Here is a 19,967-nt window from a genome sequence, read left to right on the forward strand (position 1 = left end):
AATCGATACGGATTCGTACGACGGCTGACAACATTGATCTACAATCGTAATTATACAGAATGCGCGAGTTAACTAATTTGTTAAGCGAGAGTCGAAGAGCAAGGGAAGAGGAGAGGCAGCTGGGAAATTTCATAACGATAATTGCTCCGTTTAATCCTTCGTTGATGATCGCAGCATCGTTCAACTTTATAAAAGCTGATAATAATAAAGCTACGAACTGTAAATAGTAATCGACTCTCTCAAAACATCTTCTTCTTCCTCAAGATCTCTTCCTGTCGAGTTTCACTTTGTCGATTTTTTGTTTTCATTAGAAATCTTTCGATTTAAAACGTGTCAATTAGAAAGAGGATCATCGAAGTTGGTACTAACTCACGATTAGTATCGATTTTAGTATCGATTTCGTACAAACTGGAACGGTGTATAAGAGAAATTAGATGGAAAGTTAGTTTCGAAGCGTTGGGTCAATCGAATTTTGGTATTCGAGATTGCGACGAGTTAGATTAAATTTAATTAACACAAAATCACGAATAAAGATTCTCTCAAATTGTTTAATATTCCTTTTTTTACTGCAAGTAATTTTATATATATGGTTGAACGATTATTAATCGAATAATAATTTTGCTTTGCTGTTGTTATTGTTGTTATGTCAAAAGGCTCAAATTGACGAAACGAGGAGCCGCCTAACGTCGAGAACGTAATTCCCTAAATAATAAAATTGGCAACTCCATCCCGAATCGATAATTGCCCAGATTGATTTACACAATACCATGGCTGACCATAATGGCATTATTTAAACGACAACATTTCGTCCTGTCGTTTTAATCTAGTTTCCATGTAAGCTGAAACCTTGTTGCGGTCTCGTATTCGCGGCTTCTGTGCCTACGTTTTCGTTTTTAGAAGTCATCCTAGATTTTATTATACGATAAATATAGCACACGTTTGCCCTATATCATATTCATTCGCGTACGTTTCGAGTGCATATATTTTTTCCTTTTTCGTTTTCACTTTTTTATATATCTAGGGATTTTCCTTCCTTCTTTTTCCCGTCATTCACGGAGTAATAATGATCAGAGATCAGGGGGGGAAAAAAAAGGAAATATTCGAGACGCGCATTTTTTTCTCTCACATTCGTTCGACATTAATTTGTTTTAGCGGTGTCCCGCTAGATAGCTTTCGACTAACTTTTCCAACGCCCCAATAATTCTCCGATGCGTTTCACGAGTCGATAGCTCTCCCAGTGGATGAAATCGATCGAGAAAAATATCTCGGATAAATTTCTTCGTTTAATTGCTGTCACGAGCTGTGCCCATTAACGTCTTCGAGTCAGTGAACATTTATGAATCTGCGCCTCTTCTCGTGATTAAGAAGCGTTCAACCTCGGATTGTTCGAAACTGGAAATGCAAGTGTCTGAATATTTTCCGGTTTTCATGCCATCGTTTCACTTACGAAAATTATTCTTCGTCTTGTTTGTTATTATTTTAACGAAATATTTTAAGAAATTTGTTTATCGATCGTTTCGATCACTTACGAAAATTGTTGTTCGTTATAATTTGTTTTCTAACGTTTTTTGGATTTTTAAAAAAATTTGTTTATAAAATTTTATAAAATTATGATATGTGCGGTTAAGTTGAATTTTCGTACAAACAAAGACTTTTATATCGGAGGGAAGGAATTATGAAATGGAATTGTTTCTCTTTTCTTCGAAGTAAATAATCTCCTCAGAATTACGTTGGCTAAAGATATCTTTGTTTCTCCACAAAAGAAACATTTAACGCTCGACTCGAATGGCCCGATAACAATAGAGGCCGATTTAAAGCCATGTTTACCAAAATTTTTACCTAACCGCGGAATCCACATCCTTTCGCGGAATGGATTGAATTAAAAACCGATTCCGTAATTAAACAAATGTTCAAAAAAGAAAATTTCCTTTGGAACAGGAAATATATAAGATTCAGATAGAGAATCTATAATAATTTAAATATATAAAGGTACTTTTAATTTACTTTTAATTAAACGTAATAAATTAAAACGGTATTTCTTTCTTTCGAAAATAAAACAAATACCGCGAATAATAAGAAAATAATCAAGGATTCACCGATCGATAGTATTGCAGAAAAAATATTGATTGTTTTCCCTCCTGTATTATTATTTACGGAGCGAAGAAGGTACAACAAAATATTTTCTTCGGAAATATTTTCTAAAGATTCCGAAACCAAATGTAACAAAACAAAATAACATCAAAGCCGTAATACTTTCTACTTTTTATTTACAAAGATGGAAACATTTTTTATCGTTAATTATTCCTATACTATTCCATAAATTATTCATATATTTCATGGAGAAACATGAAACACAGTTGAACAATTGGAGGAGGAAATATCGAGAAAGAAACAATGAGAAGGAAGTGAAGCAAAATTGGAAGCAAACGTTCGATCTTTATTACGGCACGATCGATTGAATAGTTCGAGTCTGGTGACAAATGAGGAAACTAGGATGGCAGCCCTGAGTCGCGCTGCTAGTGCCTATCAAGATGGACTACATCCATAATACATTAATGGTCGCGTGCCTCGCACGAGAGTCGTGGTGGAAGGAACGAGTGGTGACGCGAAGAATAAAAGGCGGAGTGGGCGAAGGTCGGGGAAAAATTCAACCGATAGGCTTCGAGGAAACGGAATAATGGGGACTCACCGAGAATAAAACATCTTACACGCAATGATATTTTTATTTTTTTTCGTAATAATTCCGGTGAGATGCTAAAAAATTTTACTCTTTTTTAGGAAATATTGATTTTTGTACATTCTACGACGTTAAACGATATTATATGAAGTACGTATAAGCTTTTGAATCACTATGCTTCGAAGGTTTTGCTTGTCTGTAATTAATACTTCAATGAGAAGGAGAGAAAGAGGTTAAACACGGTTAAATAACGTTCTAATATTTCAACGAATCGAGGATATCATTATTGTTCTCACTAATTGTGAGCGATAAGGATTAATAAGGGGATCTTGATAAGGGGATCTAACAGTAATGGTTCTTAAAACAAACATATTGGATGTCGGGACAAGCTAAATAAGGAAGGCAATTGCGAGGACTGCATAATGTGAACACCGGCGGCTAATTAAGGAAGTAATACTGTGTATACCGTCTCAACTTGGCTACAGTTTATTCCGATATAGATCTCGTGAAAATAGAAGAGCTTTTGCACGCATAGCAATGCTCGGCCTGTGCATAGTTTAAACGAAAACAATATCTCTAATATACATACGATGAAACAGATAAACGTCAATAAACCCGTCAATTGTCTATTGATCCCCATTCTTGTACGATTTCACACTTTCCTTTTTTTTTTCTCATTTCTATTCATCAACTTATTTGGCCACAATTAGTACCCATCTCTCATTTTCTTTAACCTTTCCTGAAAAAATTTTCATCTTATTAATTTATAGGTTATAATTCCAGTCCATTTCGTTCTTTATCTTACTTTTAATTTATAGGTTATATGTAAGTTCCAATTCTTTATCAATGACCATTTTATTCATATATATATATATCATTTAATTTTTATTAATATTTATAGATAAGTATCACTAATTAGCGTTTCGCTGTGGACAAGTGTCACTGTGTGTGGGATACTCAACATGGAGGGGGGAAAAGTGTTCAGTCAGGGGCTGACCTGAATTCAGGTGGGCTGAATCAATACTGCGCTCGTTCACCTCGCAGTTACCGTGGCAACCAGACTCCTTTATTAAATATAACCTGCACTGTTTCCTGAGCGAGCCCGTTAACCTTCCGGTTACCTGGACAGTCGACGACCTGTGCGCTCTGTCGACAGAGAAGGAGAGAGAGAAAGAGAGAGAGAGAGTCCTTGACGGAGGACGTCGAACGATACTCAGTCTCTCTTTCTCTCTCTCTCTCTCCCTTCGTCTTTTCCCCATCATCGGTCTTTGTCTTCTGTTGGCGAGCCACGATCACGTGACCTTGGCACCGGTGAACCGGGGTCGGTGCCAGGTTTCAGGAAGTACTTCAAAACTAGTGTTTGTGCTGGGTTTAGATGAGTTTAAACGAGCTTCTAATCGATTAACTCGAAATCGAACGCCTCGAAGTGGAGAAATTCGATTGTGATAGGGTGCTTATACGCAGGGTTACGTATACAATTAATTATTATAAATAGTATCAGAGTTATCAAAATTGAACCACGAGAAATTTCAAGAGTAAAAGTTTAAAATGGATTGATCCATTTCTGTCTTAAGAAATTCTAAAAGCCCTGAAAAATATTCAGGATATTAGAATAATTTAAGAAATAACTAAGAGATGCCAAAGGAATTGGAAAAATCTCCAGTGTTTCGAAGGCATTTAAACGATCCTCGAAAGAAACGTTTAGAAAAAAATATTTAAAAGATGTTTAAAGCATTTTAACTCGTTTATTTATTAACACGTATTTATTTGTTAACATCCTACAGTGAACGAAACGTTTAATCGATTCGCGAAGTTTATGAAATAATTTTGTATGAAATTTACAGGTAGTCTTGTTATCTACCGCTGGTAATATAGTCAACAATGTTATCCTTAATTTTGTATACACAAGCAATGAATTTTCTTGGGATAATTAAAAGGAAAATATTTCGATGCTAGAAAACGTTTTTACACGAGATAGAACACGATTATTAAATTACGATCTTGTAATCGTTTTGCTGGAAAGTGGAAACTAATCTTGGTCACGTAATTACAATGCGAAGAACCATCTAACTACTACGTAACAAGAAAATGAATTTCGAGATAGAAATTCAAATCTCTTTTTTTTTTTTTTTTAGATTCTCCATTTTTAATATTGCTGAATTAATAACTTTCATATTTCATTATGACACAAAATTATACGAAATATAAAATATTATAAAATATTATAGAATATATAATATCTGTATAATATCTTGAATTATAAAAATTTACACTCTATATATGTTCTTGTACGTAATTCATCCGATATTTTATCTCACTTTTGATCCTCATGGAGATCTCTAGTCACGGATTTAGCGTTCTCGGAACCGTTTCCCGATTTCCGGCCTCCTTATACCATAATAAATCATAGAATCTCGCCAATCACCAAAATTACGATTTTGCCCAACTCTCGATCTGGAGTCTCAAAAAATCCAATCTTAAACATAGGATTATATGCATTTCTTTACCGTGCTCGAATTATTTTATATCGCATCGACGTTACATTATTTAAGAAACAATTAACCCGTCTTATCTGACAAACGTAATCTAGATACATCATACATTAATCTGAAAAATAATCTTAAGCCAACCTTACCATCGATCAAAAAATTGTCTTATTAAAATTTTCAATTAATTTATAAATCCCAAAAAAATTTGATTCTTTCCTAAAAACTTTCCTTTGCTCGACGTAACGAGTATTATTAACGCGCTAAAGACGGAAGAAATAGCGCTGGCATAACCAATGGAAGCAACAACCCGGCGCCAATGATCCGAATAAGCATCCAGGTCAGGACACGTGACACGCCTCTGAAGATTGTTTGGATCCGGCTTGGACCCGCCACCACTCCAACGCCGCTTGTTCAACTGAATCCACGCCAGCAGGAAAACTCTATTTATACGGCGGTAACGAGGTTTTGGATGTAATCTTACGAAACGTCTCGTGTCGAATCCTCGTTTCCACGGGAATCTTGTACATCGAATAATCTATTCTCACGAAAAACTGGATCGACCCCATGTCGTTTGCGGTCTTGGTTAAGAGATCGAGATCATTTCACCGGATTGAAATTCGATTACCAGGTTTATTTCGTTCAAAGGGTATTCGGTTGACGAACCCCGACACGTTTCACCGCACCCGATTCGAGAGTTAAAATTGGATTCCCGTTGGACGATCGTGGACGAACGTGGTTTGTAATCATTGAATTTCATGCCCGTTGCCTGCTCGTCACTGTGCATGCCCGCCACATTGAATGTTTATCGCGATCGTCGCGCCACCACGTGTTTTTTCCGGATAAACATTTGTGTGGGTAAAATGTGCGGCTTTGTACGATTTGTGCAGATGGGATAGGAAGTATAGAATGTTGTATAGATGGAACGCTTATAACGTGGAACGTTTGCTGCAAGAGCAACTGAAAGTGTGCAATATTAATTCCCCGATATACGTATATTTCCTTGTATAGGGTGTAGCAAAAATTTGATCGTGTGAAAGAAAAGTGAATATATTTCAAACATGGTATATATATAGTAAGCTGGGGTTTTTATGAAATAATGGATTCTCGAAAAAGACTATATTTAAATGAAAAATAAATTTTTTAAAGCTATTGAAGGAAATACCACGTTCTTTTTTCTCTTTCTTTGTCAAAAAATTAATAATTTTTAGTCTTTATTTTAAATCGCCTTTGGGAAAGACATTAAAACGCTTTTAATGAATTTCGTGACGATGTTACAACGTAGATTATAAAACTGTTTTTCTTTAATTAATTTGTTAAATTGCTCTTTGTTTTTTCCTCTCTTTTCATCATTATTTTTCCTCGTTGAACGTTGAAGGATTATTTTAATTTACAAAATCTCCGTCGTTTTAATTTCGTTTCTTTTTTTAAATTTCGATTATATCGCGTAATTTATTAATTCATTATTGATAAATATACTTTTACCTATAATAAACCATGCCAAAATGATTATATGGAAATTAAACTTCGTTATTTTTTTAAAGAAAAAATTATTGCAAAATTATTGATCGTTTCACATTTACTTTTCTCGAAGTCTGGATAAAAATTGAATAGATTTCAATTTACGAAATTTCAATTGTTCCGGAATACAGCTAATGAACTAACGACTCCATCTAGTATTGGACGAAACGAAAAGAAAAAAAAGGAATCGTTGCAAAATGAAACGAGTGTATATGAAAGGAAAAAAAATGAAAAAAAAAAAAAAAAAGAAAGATAAGAAAAAATGAACACGTTAATGCTGACTACTCGAGAAAAGTGGACTGTCGGTCGCGTGACGCGACATTTGTGTCACCGGGACACATCATGACACGTCGTTTCTATCGCGAATAATTATTGTTAGTGTTTTTTTTTTCTTTTTTTTTTTTCCTTTTTTTTACAAAATTTCCACCAAAGTCCGAAAAGATATAATCCTCTTTTCTCGTATATAATAAAAGGATATCAGCATATAACGTAATTTTATAAAAAAGTTAAATAAATCTCATAACACAGATACAAAATATAGAATTGAATGTTTTAGGTTATTTTCTTTTTATGAAATATGATAAAGCGTATAATATTTGCATCTCGTTTTCTATTTTGCAATGTGTATTGTATTTTTTTTCCTTGCGGTTAATATTCATTAACACTGCTTGTAACTCCTTTATTTGAAATTCTCTTTCTCTTCTTAATCCCCTTTGTCGATGGTTCCATTTTTCACCACTAGATGGTGCTCACGTGTCGTCGCCTTTGTAAATCCTTAATACTTAATTTGATCGATCCGTGTCGATTCGACACATAAATACAAAATAATATTGCTTTATATTATTCATTAACAATGCAAACAATATCCAAATGCATCCAAATATGAAACAATTTTATCCTTTCCAATTTAAAATTGTGTTTTCATTATTGAAAAAATTCTAAGGTTTAAAGAAATTATTAATCGTTAAATAAATTGCGATATTTGCAATGATTTTTGTTTTTCTTTCACGAATGAAACATGATGAAACATTTCATGTAAACATCATCGATCGTAGCAACAGGTTTATCGATCATCCATCACCATAAGCGACCACTTTGCGATTTGCAACACGAATAATTAATAATTTTATTGCTGAAACGTATCGAGCACGCGTATCATATCACGAGAGCCTCGATTTGTTTAATGCATCGCTTGCAAAAAGGCTTCCCCCAACGTCATTCGATCATAAACTGGAACTCTGCTCAGGAAAACAAGCTTAAAACGACTAACCCTTTCCTAGAATATGTTTTTTTGTCCTCCACTGAGAAAAAAAAAAAGTTGTTTTGTTTACGCAAGAAAGAGCGAAGGAAACAAATATATTCCAAAATAAAATATTTCAATGTATATTCATTTAAAAATCATCGTGATATTATATCATTAAGATTATCGTATTATTGTTTAATATAGCATTATTGGAAAATATTTTCCTCTCTTCAATTAAATGGTTTCATCCCAGGCACCATTTAATTAATTGTTTTATTAATAATAATTCATTTTCTGTCTACAGTACGCGTATCCTCGATACAAATAAATTTCGGTCTTTAACGTTTATTCCAATGCAGAATTTTTTATAAAATATATTGAACACCTAACTTGAACGTACCAACTATGCAAGGACGAGTAAGCTTTTTTTCTAAAAGAATAATTCATGTTATTGCACAAATTCCTTTTCACGAGGAATTTATTTTTGATAAAAAATTATAGTTACGAATCATCGTTTGAGTCTATAATTAATAATTTGTGCGATTTCTCTTCAATATTTTATGGAAAATTACGTTTACGAAAGTATTTGCACGTAATTTTTTTATCACGATATCGTAATTACGAAGTCATGAAAATATTATGAAATTTGAGAAAAGAAATAATAACATATAACAATTTATCTAACGAAACTAGATGATTTTAATTAAAAAAATTAAGAAAATTAGATCAAGAGTAAAAAAAAAAGTAGTTTCGTTCAAAAAGATTTTCTCATTCGTCGAGAAAATTAACTTCTTTTATGTTAATGTAAGAATATTTCTGGATAAATTTTCAAGAAACAATTTCTAGAAGAACTTTTGCCTGCCTTTAGAAGTTTATACAGATTATTCCATTCGGTGCCGAGGCTAAAAAAAAAAAAAGTCAGAATTCTTCATGAAATATTAATTCTTCGTACAGTTGAGTTATAAATAACCACGCAGTTTGAATCAGATTCGGGTTAGGTTACTTAATTTTAAAGCGCTTGACCTTACTTCGACCTCAATATCATCATTATTTTTTAACACAAGATTATGATTTATTATAAATCGAATGATTATTAAAAATCTCTTCATCTTCTAATATTTTAAAAAAAAAACAATCTACACAAAAATAAAAATGGAAAATTTGTAAAAATTTTTCCCTTAAAATTATTTTCTATATACTAGTTTTTGAAAAAAAGAGAAATAATAATTGGGAAAAATTCAATTCAAAATTCATTTTGTCAAAATATATCGAAATATTGAGTTTTTTTAATTCAAAGATTCAGATACATTTATTATCATATATCTGGCTGAATTTCATTTAAATTAAACTCTTTCTATTTGGAGAAGACAAAAAATAATTCAGAAAAATTCGAAAAATTCTTTTTTCGAACTATAAAAATTGGATCTTTCGAGAATTTATGGAAATTCCAACTCTATGAAACTTTAAGAACACAGAAAATAATTCAGAAGAATTCGAAAAATTCTTTTTTCGAATTATAAAAATTGGATCTTTCCAATTCGAAAATTTATAGAGATTCTAACTTTATGGAAACTTTGAGAAGAGAAGAAAATAATTCAGAAGAATTTTTTTTCGAACTATAAAAATTGGATCTTTCCAATTCAATAATTTATGGAATCTGTGGACTAATTCTATGGAAACTTTGAGAAGATAGGAAATAATTCAGAAATATTCCAAAATTCCTTTCATATACAATGAAAAATCTACACATTGAGAAGAAATACAAACAACAAATGAAAAAATAATTTGGAAAATTTATTTCCGCATCGAATCATACGAGAATCGAGGCTTTTCCCAATTCGAAATTTAAGCGCATTTGTTATTAATAGGCGGGTGGCTAGCGAATTGGAGGGAACGTGGACACAAAGGTTAATCAGATGGCGGCCTGTGACCGTACGTTTTCGAGCTCGGGTCGCGATAAAATCGCGCGTGACAGAGATCGATGACAGAAGGACTTCCTAATAAAAGCGGTAACCCCTAACCCTGCCCTAACATAATTAATCTTCTCGTGTTGGCCACCGTTGGCGTGATCAGTCGTAAAGGTTTTAATACTTGCTCGAAGAAAAACGCGCCACTCGACCAAATTTCTCTCTAGCGTTATATCTGCGAACTTGAGAAAAAAAAAAATTTTTTGCGAAACCGAAAGTCCAGACCGAGTTGTTTTGTTCGTTGTCCATCGAAATTTTTTTTCGATGAGTGATGAATTTTTTTTCCATAGATTGACGCTCTTCGTTACTACTTTTAAAAGATAAATCCGACTTTTATGGTTATTAAATAACCATTTCAGTTTTAATTGTTTCGACTTGAATTAAGCTAGCTCGGTTTCATCCTTTCTTTTTTTTAAGTTCGATTAAAAGTTGAATCAAGATTATAATCTTGGTCGATATTTTTTAGAGGCGAACGAAAAAAGAAGTTAATTAGTTAATTAGAGAGGTTAATTAATTTTCACGATATTCAACAACAATATAATAATTTGAAATTCGAACAGATTGGATTTGATTTCGATTATTTCAATAGATCGATGTATATCGATGTTAAAAGTTGGACGATGTTTGCAAGTTTAATCGAGTAGCACTTTCGCCACCGATTCAAAGATTCATTTTATCATGTTCAACTCTAACGTTAATATAATAACGTTAATATCGATTTAATTCCACTATCCATCCTTCAAAAATGATACTTTTATCTTATTAATTATCCTGCAATATTCTTTCTAATTTTTCCCTCGCCTATTATATTTATTAATCGATCCAACCTTCGAAAAAAAAACACGATATCAGAAGCCTCTTTTAAAAATTACTCTTTTATTATTTAATTACCATCAAATGATAATCAATGCTCACTAATTTCTTCGAAGAAATTTCACTCCGCGCGAAACGATCGATAATTGCCAAATCCTTCAACCCACTCATCCACATTGGTGGTGTAGAAAAGAAAAGAAAAGAAAAGTAACGAAGGAGCGAAGACAACATCGCTCAAGGATGGTGTAACCAGTAACAGGTCAATTATAAACGGCTAAAACTCGGGGAGGGGGGAGGGGGGCGGACCGTTGAGCGTGTCGTTTCGCGAAGCACGTGTACGCCGTTTTATGGTGGCAATAACTTACAATTATGTCATCGTTGCCCGGTTATTTTTATGCGGCACACGCCACGCCTGTCTTCGTCACCGACGTTTAAACGAATTCATCCTCTCTCTCCCTCCTCTCTCCTCGCTCCCCACTCCCTTTTTTTCCTTCGCTCGGTTGAGAGGAGCCGAGAAAGCAAAAGGGGAATCCCCCTCTGTCGAAATTTCGCAATTTTTCCTTTGTACTGCGGCGCGCGTGTATTACGGGTTTATGAAAGAATTGAGGGTAAATGCCGAAAGAAAATATTTATTTTTTTTTTTTAAAGGGGAGGGAAAAATCCTCGCTAACAATTGTTTTCCATGTTTTTTTTTTTTTTAATTTATTCGACTGAGAAAGCTTTGTCAAGCGTTGGTGCGTAAAAATATCGATGAAAGGACGACGTTTTATTAAATTATGAATAATTGAAGTGAAGACGAAACGAAGACAGATAATAGAGTTGATTCTATCTCTTCTAAATTGCTCGTGAATTAATAAATAAACTGGAAACAACTTCCACAGATTTTTTTGAATCTTTCAAACGTGGTTCTCGGAGGTATATTAAAATCTTCTACAAATTTATAATGATAGATTTTGTAAAATTATGGAAGGATATGGTTATGCAAACTGCAAACAGATCGATCGAATATATCATCCTTCTTACTCGGCGAGTATTCTCGGCGTTTTCTAATATTTCACTCGAACTGCGCTGGAAAGGGACCAATTCTATGGACACTGAACTCTGGATCCCGCCATTAATGGGAGCAGTTTCTACGCCAACAAGATTCTTCCCTGAATTTTTTTGCACATTGCATGGAGTCTCGTTTCTCACGGATTTATCGTTTACAACGATAGTCGTAGATTACAAAGTACAAAGATCGTTGGAAAAAGGTTGGATGTGAAAAGATGGTTTGGCCGGAATTCGGGGAAACCGATGCCAGAAGAAATTCTTCGTTTCCGGTCTTTCTCACCGGCACGATTCTTTACGCCCAAAACATTACTTAAAACGTTTATCATCCCAAAAGTTGGCGACACTGAACTCTGCTCTTCGACAAACGACAAAGAGTATTCCCAGAAATAAGTAGAATCACCAATTAATTGATCGTCAATTATGGAAAAAAAATGGAAGAACGAATGAAAGTGAAAAAAAAAAAAGATTTGGTAAGATTAATCGTAAATCTAGGGAATTTGTCAAAGTAGCGGATTTGTACTTATTAGTCGTGAGAACAACCCTAAAATGATTTATACGCTTTGAACATGAAACACGTGACGTCTAAAGAAGAACAAATGAGATCCTTCAAACGTGAAAAGATATGTAAAGCCAATGGTATTATTATTATTATGATCAAATAATAATTTAATGAAATATATATATATATATATATCGAAGTGAAAAATTGATTAAATTTTAATTCTATTGGTTAAATTAAGAAAACTTCTTCACAACTTTTTTACGACAGAATGAAGAGAAAAGTATTATTTCGCATTACGAATTCGCTCCCATAAACAATGGAATAATTGGGAATCAAAGAAAGCAATACTTTTGCCCATCCATCAGCGTATAATCCGTTGTCGCATTTTACTTGTAATTTACCTGTTAAACTTGCCTGCTAGTCGCAATTTAGGGCTAATTAGTTCCCTAGAAACTTTAATCATTCATTTATGTATAATACTTCATTAAACGGGCGGGATTAGAAGTTGACCAATATAGTTAACTTTCCGCCATTAAAATTTTCTTCCCGACATAAGTGTTGGTTTCGCCTTCGAAACCAACTTCGAACGTATACATACACACCACACCATCTCGAAATACGTTCTTTCCAACATTCTATATCTCCTCGTAATAAATAATTCACCATGCGTTACGTCATCTCATATCATTCACGCTTCTTTTATATTCTCGATATCATACATCGGGAGGAGCGTGTGAAACATACGAAAAAATGTGAAAAAATTGATAAAAATTAAAAAAAAGACCCTTCCCCTCTAAACAATATCAACAACAAAAACAAAAACCGAAATCCCATTCCCTTCGAAAAATCGTAAGAAATAAAAAAAATCTAAAAGAGAAAAGTCGGCTTCACTCACCGGTCTGCACCAGCTTAAGGGTGGCCGCATTGTGTTGCTTGAGCGGCTCATTGAGCCCCGGCTGGGTGAGATCCTTGAGAGGATTGCCGGGATCCTCGGCGGCGCCAGCGCGGCTGTTTTGCATAGTCCGTGTTGTGACGCGTTGCTCGCCGCGGATACCCTTGCTCGCCCTTCTCCTTCGCGTCGTATGTCCACGCTCCCGTCTCCCCTCCTTCCTCGCCCTGTTGCCCTCGTGGCCACTCGTGGCGCGCTCTGCCGCGTTCACAGCGATCACGGCCACTTGACAACTGCTACGGCGATCCCCGGTCAACACTGGGGGATTGCAGGGATCACGGGGATCCGGGCTCTCATAGATTCGCAGCAACTCGTCTGCCGGATAGATGACGTACATGCCAAGCGGATGGTTTCCCCGTGTTCGCCCGATCGCGCGTCCAATCTACCGATTTGCTGGCTGCCGTGGCTGCTGCTGCCTCCTCCGCTGCTTCTCCCGCTGCTGCCGCGTCTCTCGGCCGAGCCAACATCGCTGCCCGCCAATTCATCGTTTATGAGTCCACCGCGAGTCACGCTGCCAGGCCACGCGAACAGTCGCATCTTTTTGGCACGCGAGCCACCCGTCTCCGCGCACGCCTTCTTCCTATTCTATTCTCCGTGGCGATTCTCGGCCTTTCCTTCCTTCCTTCCAGTCCACAATATGGATGGATGGATCCTTCGACGAGGGAACGATTATGGGGAGGGGAGGTGCCGCACGAGCGGTCGACGCACTCTCGTGGAACGGCTCTCGATTCTTGGCCTGCGACAGATGTTTTTTTTTTGGTTAGTTTTTGGACCGTTGGAGAATTGCAGCGGGTGAGGGGAATGGATGAAGTTATTTGGGCAAGTTTTGATGGTGAAGTTGTTTATGAAGGTGTTTTTATTGAAGCTTGGTTGGGGAATTTTGTGCAATAATTTTTTCTGAAAATTTTTTTGTTATGAAACTGTTGGCTTAGTGGTTGGTATAAGTTAGGTTATAAGGAGGATATATGAAGGATCGAGTGAATTTATGGAGTGTATCGGGTTTTTCGCCGATGATTTATGACTCTTGGTATGGTTATGAATAACGTAATCTATCGAGGATAATGTAATCTTTTGGAATCGTGGATCATGTTGTTGAGCATTGATATTATTGAAATATTGTAATATGAACGGGTGAAAATGGAAATTATAATAATAGTAGATTAAAGATATCGCGTGTGAATGACAATAATGTAATATGGTTGCTAGTAATATATAAAGGTTTGATTATGAAGGTACTATATTTTCCCCTTTACCAATGAACAATGTCAACTATTTAGAGTAGGCTATTACTGGCTTGACTACCTCACTTCTTAGTCATACCATGTCCCTATATAACATTCTAAATCCTGATACACAGCTAATCGCAAGGTCCAACAGTGGTACTATACCTGTGTATCCAGTGTTATTCATCGCAGTTGTTCTATCTAGAGATTTTCGGTATTTAGAGAGAAGATAATACAAAGCTTAGGAGAAATTAAGATTTGATATTATCCGTGCCATTCCAACAACATATTTATGCGATTATATTTTCAATTGTAAGATCCTTTCAAGAATAAATGGATATTTTCGTTGACGATTTTCAGCCTGGAATCCAATTCCGTATTTATTTAAATAATCGTCGTGCATGGTTCATGAATTATTAACGAGATTTGTTTTAACTTGGTTAAGGCTCACTGTTTGTTCAGTGAAACGAGGAGCACTCTGTTTACAATGTAAACGACTTATTCAACGTGTCTGAATAAAAATGTCTTCTTCTTATTTGTCTTCTTATTTCTATGATTCGAGGGAGGTGTCGTCATGTAAATTGTCTCCAGCTAGATTTAAATCTAATTTCAACAAAAAAAAAGAGAGAGGAAAAATGTTGAATACATTTGAATTTCATTTAATCATTTGTTCTACTCCAATATAAATTTATATTTTTACGCTTCTTTCTGCAATAAATATATCTTTAGTTTTCCTCAGAACTCCATTCATTTGACTTTTCAACTCAAATTCTTTTAGAATTATGGATCGTTAAAATGTATTTAAATTACGTGAAAGATTATAGATTTATTTTTCTATTATATATTGAGATATTTATTATTGTACTTTAATCTAATATAACAAACACAGAGAATTCTCTACTTCGTTTCTACTGAAAAATGCTCATTACTTGTTTTACAGGTAGTTCTTCAATTTCAAAAGATTAATAACATCCGTTTGGATTAAGGAAATTCCTTAAACCAGAAATAAAAAGCTTATCTTGCGCGGTGGTGAAAAAGTTGAACGTATTAAATTGCAGTGGATTTCCTCGACGAAGGATTAAGTAATTGAACCAATCCTAGAGCAAGCGTGAACGTTGATTATATCTTTTTTTATAAGATGTTCTCAGCCAAGAATTATACAAATTGCGATATGCTAATTAACACATCCCATCGCGAACACATTTCTCTTTCTCGGAATAAATTATAGTTTTTAGATGTCGAAACTTGTAAAAGCTTATTGATAGATTAGACTTGTTCGATTTGTTATAATTGATCAGTTTTTCGAACTTTCAAACTTTCTACTACGAGATAATTCAGAAATTATGATAAAGTAATTTTGGAAAATACGAATGAATGAATCAAATATAAAGATTTTGAAAGTATTGACAATGTTAGATTTTTTCTAGAAATATGTCATTAGCACAATATAATATTTTTTATAAATAAAATTTTTTAGTCGAAACAAAGGATCTCAAGATAAAGATTAAAATATTTTGACAGTATTGAGCATTTGATAAACAAATTTTAAATATAAATAAAAAGTAGTATTTTTGAGAATATTTTTTTAATATTTTAAACGTTCATCTTTGTTGAATTTATTTAATTTAATCTCAGCCAAGGTTATTAACCTCTGATCTCTTTTAAATCCATCTTAGACGTCTCCCTCTTCGAGGATAATAAATTCTTCAGTGAAGAGCATCACGATTTTGCTTCTGCTTTGATACGAATAGACGTAACCAGGTCAGCTATCGAGAGTTTCGCGATTTTTCTACCTAGTCTGTACAAAGAAATGCTCTCAGACTCGATAAACTAGCGATACCTTGAGTTTGCCTTCTTTTGTCGTCGTTCTTCCCACGACCAATCTTTCCTCCTACTATGATAAAGACTTTCCTTCCCAAGAATTCACCTTGTTTCCTCTTAATTACTGGTTCTATCATTTCAGAATTGCTTCCTTCACAATTTCCCTCTATTTCCTAGAATTTAACAAGATTTATTTAAATTCCACTCTTAATTTTTGAAGAGATTCTTTTCTTTTATGAAATTTTATTTAAAAATTTCTTTTTAACATAATATAACATATTTTTTTCATTAAATATTATTAAAGCAATGAGAAGAAAATTTATAAAATAATAATATCCATTTTATTGGATCTATCTGGTTTTTTATTAATATTTGGCCTTACTTCAAAGATCACTTGAACGATTGAATGCAATTTATTAACTTTAAATAATGTAATACGCGGCCAAAAAGCTGCATTGAATGCAGTCGATATAGTCCAAAATATGGAAAATCAAGTTACAATATCGAATTAAAAAGCTTCCAGTCGCCGTCCATTCAGGAACCAAATAATTGGAGTACTCTTTCAATTATTTCGTGCTTTTTTCCTCTTCGTTGAAGAACCTTGGCATCGAGAAATTCTTGATTGTTTTTTTTTTGATAGCAGTATCTCGACTGTAAATAATTTAAAATATATACATTCTCATCAAGAGTTTAGAAATGCATCAAACTAAGCAGAAAAGTTCAATATCGAATAAAGAAATTTCTAAAATATTTTCTATGTTTTAAATTAAACATAGTAAATTATAATATATTTTTAAGATTTCAGAAAAATTCTATAATCGGATGTAGGTAGATAAATAATCGAATTTTTCTTTACATTTTCTTTACTGTTTATAAGAGTTTCGAATTTTATTGGTAATTTATATAATAAAGTATTAACAGGAATACAAAATAATATTTGAAATTTATGTTAATTAAATCGAATAAAAATTAATTGCATTTTTTTTATCTTTTTATGATATCATGCAATACACAATGTTGAACTATAAAATCTAGTAGAAACATAACCTCAACGTAACTATCAGTTAAAATAATAAAAATGTTAACCATGAAAATTTTAATGATGTATAAACGCACAATGAATAGTCAATTTCTCGCGATTGACATCATGATGAATATTCAAACTTACCTCTAGTTCTACTTTGATTCAATTTTTCGAATAAACATATAGAACTTTCTAACGTTATTTACACGTTATTTCACGTTATGCCACAAGATTTCACATGAACAATAAAAAATAAAATTTTAAATAAAATCATTGAACATAACTTATTAAAAATTTAACTTTGAACCAAATTGCACAAATTAGAAAATTCACTTTAAATTTCGAAACGAGTGCTTGTCCGTTTAATTCAGATGAAACGAAAAAGAAAAAAGATCGATCTACAATTTTTGATTAAATCGTCACACAATTGTAAAATTGGCAGGAAAAAATAGATGTTTAAAATTTATATATTTTTTTCCTATCAGAAAGATTTAAACAAAGAATTTTTATCACGATATGATATCTAATAATTCTGATTTCAATTATCGAACGGATATAATCTGCGTTAAAAACCAGTAATGGTTACAAATGAAGACAGTAAATACCGTTGAAACTTTCATTACGAGTTATATCGTGGAATTGCATTACAAATTATATTCGCGGAAAAAAATTTGATTTTTCGTTGGTTTCTCTGTGAAATAGAATGGATTTAAATATAGAATCACTTTAATTTTCTTTTTTTTTTAATATCTTAGTCGTTGTTTGATTTTTTATTTAAACTTAACCTAATTTAATTATTAATTGTTTTTGTGATACAATGCTTTTTATAAATATAATTTTATACTATGTTTTATAATATATTCATAATTCGTATTAAAAATTTTAACATAATAATAAAATTTTTTATTTCAATAAAAATTTTTTGTTGATTAAATATATATGTTAAATCTATGTTAATACGAATAAAATTATATCTTGAATTATGAAAGTATACTATTAAAGAATCGGTACAAATCTGATTTGGGATGATACGTATAATGCTTTAGACTTTATTTAAATAATTAAATTATCCGTCGAAATTATTTAACCTTTGTTTCTTTCACGAGACAAGAATATATCGCAAGAAAAACTGGCGCTTTGATCCGTTATCGTGATTTGTTCTAGATCGATATTTTAAAACGAAAAGATTTGTGATTATTTGAATTTTCCTGTTCATTGTGTGAAGATATTTCTACAGTGATTTTTATAGTTTTCAGCGGAGAATTCAATTGAAAATGTGGTAAGTTTAATTTCATATTTTCTTTGATAATATAACAATGTATGCATTTGACACGAGCATGTTATTTTATGTATATAAATTTTCTACATGTTTTTTGTGGAGATTAAAATCTTTCATAATTAAAATATGAAATTTTTTGGGATGTTAATTGTTAACGTTAATTTTTTTTTTTTTTACATGAGTGATGAAATATTAGTGAAATGATATGACAAATATAACCTCAATATTTAAAAGCCTTTTCTTTAATTTTTTGTGACAATTCAGAACTTGATGAATTAAATATGAAATATTCAATTATTTTAATAATATAATATGATAATATATATTTTAATATAATAAAGAATTTTACAATATAGAATAAGAAAAATTAATAAATAAATGAATAGAAATGAATATGATAGAATAACAATAAAATATTTCATAAAGAATTAATGACAATAGAACAAATGATGCACAATAAGAAAAATTGATGAATAAATGAATAGAAATATGATAGAGTAACATTGAAATATCATTTTATAAAGAAAAAAATGAATTACTGACAATAGAATAAATGATTGTGAAAAATCAATGAATAAATAAATATAGAGAAATATGAAGAGAAATATTGAAATATTATATATAAAGGAAGAGATGAGTTAATAATAGAACAAATAAATATGATTGACAAGGCATAATTATCGAATAAGATATAATTATGTAAAACTGATTTACAATATGTAACTCTGTTATAATTGAAGTAAAATTAAAATTATAAAACATGATTATTGAAACTAGGTTTCCAAATTCTAGCGGAAACTGACAAGTAGAAATATACAAGTATAATTTGATTAACAGAATATCATTAGAATATTTTGGTCAGAATAGATTAATAGAACATGCTAAATGGAATTTGATATGCATCAGTGACTATTTACATTATAGAAATTAATCATTGAAATTTAATCAATAACAATTAATTAAAATTTGATTAACGATCCGCTTTGTAATCACCTGATTAATGAAAGGAATGTGATTAATAAATTTTCCATAGTTTCTTGCAATCATAAGAATTTGTAGATAAAATGAATGATAAGAACATAATAAAATAAAATATAGGCAGCCTGGATTAGTTCACAATTTGAAATGTTAATTTTCCCATACAGTTATCGATATAATTTATATAGATAATTAATATATATATATATAAATAAATGAAAATAAAAAAAACTTAGAGAAAATTGTATTTAACTTGATAATAGAATTCTATGATAATTAATTCAATAATATATTGGAAATTAAAATATTTCTGCTCACATGACAATATGATAAAATTATTGAATTCTTATTTGTTAAAATGAAGTTTCAAATTGGAATCAATACTCTTATTTGAAATATTAAATTGTAATATATAAAAGATATAAAAAATTTTA

General features: G+C 32.3%; 1 protein-coding gene and 1 long non-coding RNA gene across 7 annotated transcripts in view; one reads left to right on the forward strand and one right to left on the reverse strand.

Annotated features, from left to right (window-relative positions):
- Positions 1–19,967, reverse strand: part of LOC107996410 (uncharacterized) — a 71,027-nt gene that overhangs the window by 40,485 nt on the left and 10,575 nt on the right. For 4 of the 6 annotated variants that reach the window (XM_062078724.1, XM_062078722.1, XM_062078723.1 and 1 more), the window contains exon 2: positions 13,155–13,944. In XM_062078724.1, coding sequence (XP_061934708.1) covers positions 13,155–13,545 — 391 coding nt within the window. In that variant the 5' untranslated portion in view covers positions 13,546–13,944. Of the gene's footprint in view, positions 1–13,154; positions 13,945–16,271; positions 16,426–16,751; positions 16,904–17,420; positions 17,681–19,967 lie in introns of those variants that run through there. The other 2 variants (XM_062078720.1, XM_062078721.1) reach the window with 2 other exon arrangements.
- The window catches only part of LOC114577340 (uncharacterized), a 29,701-nt gene continuing 27,419 nt past the window's right edge, over positions 17,686–19,967 (forward strand). Inside the window, exon 1 of the long non-coding RNA XR_003697343.2 lies at positions 17,686–18,555. This is a non-coding gene — a long non-coding RNA (uncharacterized LOC114577340). The remainder of the gene's footprint in view (positions 18,556–19,967) is intronic.

This window comes from Apis cerana, linkage group LG8, assembly GCF_029169275.1.
Source record: "Apis cerana isolate GH-2021 linkage group LG8, AcerK_1.0, whole genome shotgun sequence".
Classification (NCBI taxonomy): Eukaryota; Metazoa; Arthropoda; class Insecta; order Hymenoptera; family Apidae; genus Apis; species Apis cerana.